The 7,857-nt window shown below is 45.4% G+C and overlaps 1 protein-coding gene and 1 non-coding gene across 2 annotated transcripts; one reads left to right on the top strand and one right to left on the bottom strand.

The window, feature by feature from the left end:
• Window positions 1-251: 251 nt before the first annotated feature.
• On the top strand, window positions 252-4,339 carry LOC119363832 (transcription factor PHYTOCHROME INTERACTING FACTOR-LIKE 13-like). The gene is made up of 8 exons (XM_037629198.1): window positions 252-420; window positions 508-892; window positions 1,016-1,114; window positions 1,188-1,253; window positions 1,353-1,418; window positions 1,505-1,798; window positions 1,877-2,037; window positions 3,445-4,339. The coding sequence occupies exons 1-7, from the start codon at window positions 374-376 to the stop codon at window positions 2,003-2,005; spliced, it is 1,086 nt and encodes a 361-aa protein (XP_037485095.1). The 5' UTR covers window positions 252-373; the 3' UTR covers window positions 2,006-2,037; window positions 3,445-4,339.
• A 304-nt stretch (window positions 4,340-4,643) lies between these two features.
• TRNAV-AAC lies at window positions 4,644-4,717 on the bottom strand. Its single transcript has one exon. It is a non-coding gene; the product is annotated as a tRNA-Val (tRNA).
• Between the last annotated feature and the right edge of the window lie 3,140 nt (window positions 4,718-7,857).

The following is a 7,857-nucleotide window of genomic DNA, read 5'->3' as shown; positions in this document are numbered from 1 at the left end:
CGAGATAATCGGGTAGGTTTTCGCCGGTGGTTACCTTTTTGTGAAAAGAAATGTACGTTATTATTTCTGTATATTTTTCTATTGATTTTTGATTTTCATGTTCAGTCTCCGCCCTTGGAGCAAATACAGTACTATTTTTCTTGGTGGCTGCCGCATATTCACAGTCACACGGCTGACAACGATGTCAACGGATCCCCCCCTCCATACAAATGCAGCACAACTCTTCTCTTCTCCTCTCCTTTTATTATTCCCGAGAAAATCCATCTCAGCTAGACTAGCCCACACTCCACAGCTCTTCTCCAGAACACAGCTTTGCTCTCCGCCGGTTTCTGCTCAAGTGGAGAGGCCCGTCAGCTCGATCGGCTCCAGGATCATGGACGACGGCGCAAGACCGGCGCCCAACCACAAGAGGCACCTCCCGTAATTCACGAGTTTCTCTCTGCCCAATTGATTTGTTTCTTTTCTTTTGTGCTTGTTGTTCCTTGTGAGAGCCTTCTCGTGGCGCAGACTGCAGGAGGCGGGCGGTGAGCTCGTGGAGCTGCTGTGGCAGGACGGGGCCATCGTAGCGCAGGCGCAGGCCCAGACGCCGCACCGGCGGTGCCCCCAGAGCGGCGCGGCCAGCGGCGTCACCGCGGAGGACGCGGCCGCGTGGTTGATCCCGGACGGCGGCGGCGGCAGGGACCTGTACTCGCACCTCTGGCACGGCGTCGCCGACGGGGACGCGGGCGCGCTCGTGGCGGGAAGCGGCGCCGGGACGAGCTTCTGCGGGAGCAACGCGGTGACGGCGCCGGCGCTGCTACCGTCGCCGGAGGAGGAGCCGGGCTCGTCTTCGGCGGGAGGCCAAGCGCTACTGTCTAAGAGGGGGAGGGACGAACTGGGTAGCCGCCGCGAGGTTCTCTTCCTTTTCCCCTCGACCACGTCGGCGGAGACGGCGACATTGCTAAGCACTTATTAAGTTTGTGTATGTATAGTCTCGGCTGAACCGGTGACGGAGGGAATATTATGATGCTTGCAGGATGCCGACGACTGTGAGGCCGTCAATGAGACCCGGCCGCAGCGGCCGGCGGCAAAGCGAAGGACTCGTGCTGCCGAGGTCCATAACCAATCAGAGCGGGTAAGCCCTGACGACTCACCCATTCCAGTGTTGTCCTGTTGCAAACCAGTCTTGTGATATTTCTGTCTTGCAGAAAAGAAGGGATCGGATCAACGAAAAGATGAAAGCATTGCAAGAGCTCGTACCCCATTGCAACAAGGTATCAGAGAAGTTTCTGCATTAGTACTCGTGTTCATGAGTCATTGTTACGTTTGAAGTTTGGTGTGGATGGTTGATCCTAGCTAAAAATTAATTGCAGAGCGACAAGGCGTCCATCCTAGACGAAGCAATCGAGTACTTGAAGTCTCTGCAACTGCAAGTTCAGGTTCAAAATTCAAAATCACACCCTGAATTTCTAGTTTCTCCTCAATCAAGCACGGTACTCGACTGACAGCGTTGGCTTGGGTTCAGATCATGTGGATGACTACTGGGATGGCGCCCATGATGTACCCTGGTGCCCACCAACTCATGCCGCCGATGGCCATGGGCTTGAACTCAGCCTGCATGCCCGCGACGCAGAGCCTTAGCCAGCTGCAAAGAATAGCACCGTTTATGAACCATCATCTCCCAAATCAAATGCCTAGGGTCCAATCTCCAGCTATCGATTCCCTCAATGTGGGAAACCAGATGCAAAACAATGGTGTCTGTGGTGAGCCAAGAAACCCTTTCCTGCACCCAGACGACACACTAACAGCAGCATCTCAGGTTAGAACAACACAGTTAGTCTCCTCCTGATCTATCAGACTTTTACTCCTGTTAGCTTACGGTGTCGATTCCTCGCAGCTGCCGGATATGTTTCCCTATGCATCTCAAAAGGCACAACAAAACCAGAATCATCAGTTACTGCCGAACACTGACATGCCAGCTTCAGGACCCTGCCCGCCATCTTTTGCTGACGGAACAGGAACATAAGGCCAGGCAGTTTCAAGCAAGATGATTTACTGGTCAGTATAATGTTATTTTTTTATCCTTTTTTATGTTATAATTTCTTTTATCAATGAACTGAAACTCCAATAGGCATGTATATATCAGTAGATGAATCTCCCAGTAATACGAAGTTTGCTATCGGTAAACTGAAACTCCAATAGGCATGTATATATCAGTAGATGAATCTCCCAGTAATACAAAGTTTGCTATCGGTAAACTGAAACTTCAATAGGCATGTATATATCAGTAGATGAATCTCCCAGTAATACAAAGTTTGCTATCGGTAAACTGAAACTCCAATAGGCATGTAGATTGGTAAATAATGTGCAGGCATGATTTTTGTTGAGTTATATATGAAATGTACTACATGCTGTCATTATTTCCCACGCTTAAGCGCATGCACTTAGCGTGTGGAACCTACCGAATTGCCGTCGCTGGATGGAACGGTTCTTGATATTTTGTTCCCCTTTGGCACCTTCCGGGTCCTGTCCAATCAGTAGATTAACTCTAATCGCGGCGGTTGTACATCCGTTTCACTCTTTCGCTGCTACATTCAATAGTCTTTTTTGTCAGATTTGAAAAACAAGTCCCACTAGTTCACAAACAATTGGGTTGAGGATCGCTCTCTTGATGCAGACAGGACAAGGAATGCAACAAGGACTTGCATGAGATCAGCAACTAGTGAAAATACTACTAGTAATAGCCAGATGAGATCCTTGATGCTATCCCAACAAGCAATTTATGCAGTGTTATTGCCGAAAATTATCGTCATAATACAGGATCATTGGACCGATGTAGAGGCTAATGATATACTAGTTTCAGATAACCCAGGACCTGTAGGACCTTATTTACTAATCAAGTTCTTTGGTTTATTTAGATTGATATCTTTATTTAGAGGCTAATAATATACTCTCTCTGTTTCAAATTAGTTGAAGTTCTAGGTTTGTCCTAAGTAAGGACGTCTTTAAGTTTTACCAAGTTCATGGAAAAAATATATCAACGCCAAATTAGTTTCAGTAGATTCTCTATAAAATATATTTTAATACTATATATTTGATTTTGTAGATCTTAGCAGATTTTTCCATAGACTTGGTCAAACTTTAAAAAGTTCGACTTAGGACAACCCTAGAACTTCAATTACTTTTGGAACGGAGGGAATACTTGTTCAGATATCCCAGGGCATCTAGGACCTTGTATACTAATCAAGTTCTATACTTTACTTCTTTTTTTAGATTGGTCATCTATCTATATGATAATATAAGATGCCAAGGAAACACAGACAAGTCTGCCACATCCCCAACGAACGTCCAGAATAACTCGCAGGAAGCAATAAAATACTGTATGACGATGCTAAGTTTAGCTCTTTCTTTCTTTTCCTTATCATCTTTGACATGTTGCTGAATTTTTGTGTAATGACCAACCAGGGGGGGTGGATACAGGAGGTCAGAGCAAAATGGTCCTAGAAGAAGAAGAAGAGATATGATATGATACCAAGACGCTGTGTGCTGTAAGACCAGGGGAAGATCATGCAACACTGAGCCTTCGTGGCACCACTAAGCAACCAACACGTATGGGCCCGAGATCATGCTGATAGCAGATACTATTCTTATCTGAAGAATAGTCTTGAGCATCACCTTTCTGTTTATGGAAGGATTTGGTCCATGGGAGATGAACTTGGGCTTGACAGGGACAACAAAAGATGCTTCTGCTGATATGCTGCAGATCTGGAGATGACATTGTTGGAGCCAGCATCAGCACAGGGACACAACTTGGGCAGTTCTGCTCGGCTTTCCGCCGATGTAACTCCACTGGTGAGACCTAATAGGACTGTCCTGTTACCTGCGGTCCACGATTCAGCTATCGATATAAACAAGGGCAGGCAGAAACTTGTGCTTTTCGGACACCATTGTAGATCAGGTTTGCATATGCCTTTGAGAATTCAGACAAGTGGCACATGAAGATCATTCTCATTCATCAGGATTGCGAGATTATCGGCTTATTTTGTGTTCGTCTTACCCTTAACCCTGGAAAGATTGTACCACATGTGGTGATGCCCTGTTACAAGTTAATCAGGACTGTGACGGTCATCATCCGTTTCGTCACAGAGTAATTAGTCTCTGAAATTATCAATGCAGCTCCATGTTTATTGTGCTAATTGTGAGTCAGCTTCAGTCGCCGTCAGTCGAGACTGGGACTTTGCTTTGCATTTATACGTCGAGATTTGGTTGTCATGCTCAAGTATTTATGCGTATTGCAGCGATTGATGTAGATGCTTGGCAATTTGGAGGACAGATATACACATTCTCTGCGTTTTGCTCTTGTTTGCATATATTTTTCTGTGGGCAGCTACAGACATAAATTTCTAGTAGTAAATCATAGCTGGTCAAAATTTCCCACTTACGAAAAGGTAAAAAAGATGGCTTCGCGTAAATCATAGCTGGTCAAAATTTCCCACTTACGAAAAGGTAAAAAAGATGGCTTCGCGTAAATCATAGCTGGTCAAAATTTCCCACTTACGAAAAGGTAAAAAAGATGGCTTCGCCTAAGTTTGCTCATGTTTGCAGATTTTTTTCTGCGGACAATTGCACATACAAATATCTAGTAAATGATAAACAAAAAAAAATGGCTTCGCCCGGGTTCGAACCGGAGACCTTCAGTGTGTTAGACTGACGTGATAACCAACTACACCACGAAACCTCTGGTGACATGTATACATACTGATTTTATAAGTACGCTCAGTTAACGAACCAAAGAAAAGGCGAAGATGAGGAGCGAAAGAGAAGGAGCAGAATGGACGTTCTGAACACACCGACCTCTGATGACTTTCACGCGGGATCCGAGGCCAAAAATACTTCCTCCATATACATACTGATTTTCTAAGTACGCTCAGTTAACGAACCAAAGAAAAGGCGAACATGAGGAGCGAAAGAGAAGGAGCAGAATGGACGTTCTGAACACACCGACCTCTGATGACTTTCACGCGGGATCCGAGGCCAAAAATACTTCCTCCATAAAGAAATATGAAAGCGTTTAGATCATTACTCGCTTTTATATTTCTTTACAAGACAAGCGTGGAATCCTATTCAGCATTTTAAGCGTCACTTAACTTACAATATAATCATATTCAGTGTCTTAAGCATCACTTAACTTACTGTATAAATTGGTAGAAAGATAGTGGTATCTCTAGCCCATCAGGGTTCAAGTTCTGATGCTCACATTTTCATGAATTTATTTTAGGATGACATTTCTGTCAACTATGAGGCACCTGTAATGACTTCGTAAATCCTAAGATGCCGGTTCAGTCTCCCGGAGATGCTCATAAAGATAGATTGTGCGTCAGAAAGATGAGCACTTGCATTTGTATTGTGTTAAAAAAAACTTGCAATATAAATGGTACATGGTGCCTGAAGTGGTCACAATGGGCTGGCCCATCTAAGGTAGTCCTAGTGGAGAAGCATGTCCTGGTTTTGGGAATCTTTTGGTCAGTTTTTTCTTCTTCTTTGTTTTGGTTTTTGATTGGCTTTTGTTCGGTTTTGAGGGGCATTTTTCATATAATTTTTGTTCAAACACGTGACCTTCTTTCAAATTCACGTTTTTTTATTTTTGTGAACTTCTTTTCAAATTAGCAAACTTTTTTAAATTATGTTGACTTTATGATTTCATGGATTTTTAAAAATCCTAAACTTTTTTTCAAATCTATGATTTTATTTAAGTTTTGTGAAGTTTTTTTTCAAATTCATGAACTTCTTCACATCCATGATTTTTTTTAAATTATCAACTTTTTTCAAATTGAAAGAATTTGTATGATTTTTTTCACTCATGATTTTTTTTAATTTTGAAGAGTTCCTAAAAGGTCAATGGTCAATGGGGCCCTGGACAACGGTTAATAGTTGTCGTGTAAAACTGGGAGCCGAGTGAACCAGAAACAAATGAACTGAGCGGACCAACAATCGAGCGAGAGCTCGCCCTGTTTATTGGGCAGCCCCACGAGCGGGAGACGTGTGAGCGCTCATTCCACAACTGGTGCATAGTAATGCACCAATTAGGTGCACTCCAATAAAATACATAGCAATACACTGTGTACATAGCCTTGATAGGACCACTATAATCAATTCTCTCACAAGGCATGCATGGACCACACCTTGTCCGATGCCTCTTTTTCGCCCAACATGCGATGGATTTTATAGTGCTGATCGATGGGCCGTGATGATAGAGAAAAATGAGCGCCTAGTCCAACCATAAGGGCTCTCTCAATGCAACGTCTCTTAGCATGATATCGAGGTATAAAAACTTAGCCCAGTGCACTGTTTCTTAGGGGTTGTATCTAAATTTAATGATGTCCCCTTCCCCGGCTCTTGCGTCATCCTCCCGAGGGCGACTTGGAGGGGGACGACTAGGGTTCGAACGCTGCCACCCCTCCCTCCCCACCTTTCCCCTCGCTGTCACCAGAGACTGACATCGGGGAAGCCCTTGCGAACACCGATGAAGGTGGTGGCGGGGCTTTCATCGCTCTGTTGCATTGCGGAGGGTTGCGGACGCCGGGGCGGTAGCCCAGGGTGGCGAGGCACCAGTGTCTTGGACAAGTGACATCTGCGGTAGCCGGTGGCCGGAGCTATCAGCCTCGCGGGTGGCGAGGCCTTGGTAGGCGGCGGTCCTGGCGCGTTTCCTCCTCCGAGTGTAGGCTGTAGATTTTAAGGTTCGGCAGCGCATCTCCCCTCAGATCCACTCCTCCTCGCTTCCCTCGAGGGCCGGAGGTCGTGGTCGTTGGTCTTCAAGCAGATGAGGAGCAGGTGGTGTAGGTTGGGTCCCAGGGGGACCCCTGGCTAGCTGGTCCGGCAACGGCAGCGGCGACGCCCAAGGGCACCGTTTTCCTTCCTGGAGGAACGGCCGAAGACCCCTCCGTCCTACCCCAGACCATTCTCCGGAGTGAAAGCTCAAAATCTAGCAGATTTGGCGGCGATGGCGTCATTTTGCATCGTGTTATCCTTGGAGACGTCGCATGGGGTAGGCTGGTCTGGTGGAGTGAGCTCAGGGTTGGGAGCTGTTGGCGGCGTTGAGGTTCGAGCAGCGGCAGTTTGCGATAATTTTCTGCAGGTGCCTTCTTCTTTGTTGGCATACCAATGGGCCACCTTCTGCCTCCCTGGTGGAAGGGGATAGACGCTACTGTAGGAAGGTCCTAATACAACACATGTATCGGAGACCATTCGATCAAACTGTGTGCCATGCACAAATCACAAACGGTAACAAATATACTCGTGTGCCAGAAAATGAAACATGTGCGGCGTCTCATCCATGGGACACAATTTTGGTAGGCAAACCGTGTGCAATGACAGAACACGGAGAATTATCCTTCTGCATGTGCGATAAGTTGCCATAACGCAAACCATTCTGGATTTGTAATTGTGGGCATTGATTGGCAAATACTTTGCAAAACAAAGTGTGTGCAATGACTTAAGCAGAGCACATGTTCGACTTCAAGATTACGCGTGTGTGATGAGTTTAAAGATACACCAATGGGTTTTGAAGGACACTCGTGTGCGATAATTCTAGACAATGCATACAATTTTTTTTTTGTGAATTGTGTGCTCTACACGGCACACAATTGAAGAAACCAACTATGTGCGATAATGTGGAAGATCGTTGTCGATTCCGTATTATTAGCCGTTTGCGATTAGATCGAGAGGGGGAGAACATGCCAAATTGGTAATTAAATCAAGAGCATTATGTATTAAGGTCGGAATATATAATAGCTAGAGAGAATCAACATAAGGAATTAATATGAGACAACGGCAGCAGAGATATACAGTCTGCTTTAGTCCTTTCTCTTCTTCTCATTG

This window comes from Triticum dicoccoides, chromosome 2B, assembly GCF_002162155.2.
Source record: "Triticum dicoccoides isolate Atlit2015 ecotype Zavitan chromosome 2B, WEW_v2.0, whole genome shotgun sequence".
NCBI lineage: Eukaryota > Viridiplantae > Streptophyta > Magnoliopsida > Poales > Poaceae > Triticum > Triticum dicoccoides.
Note: the sequence above shows the minus strand (reverse complement) of the source record. Positions and strands in the feature narration are given on the sequence as shown.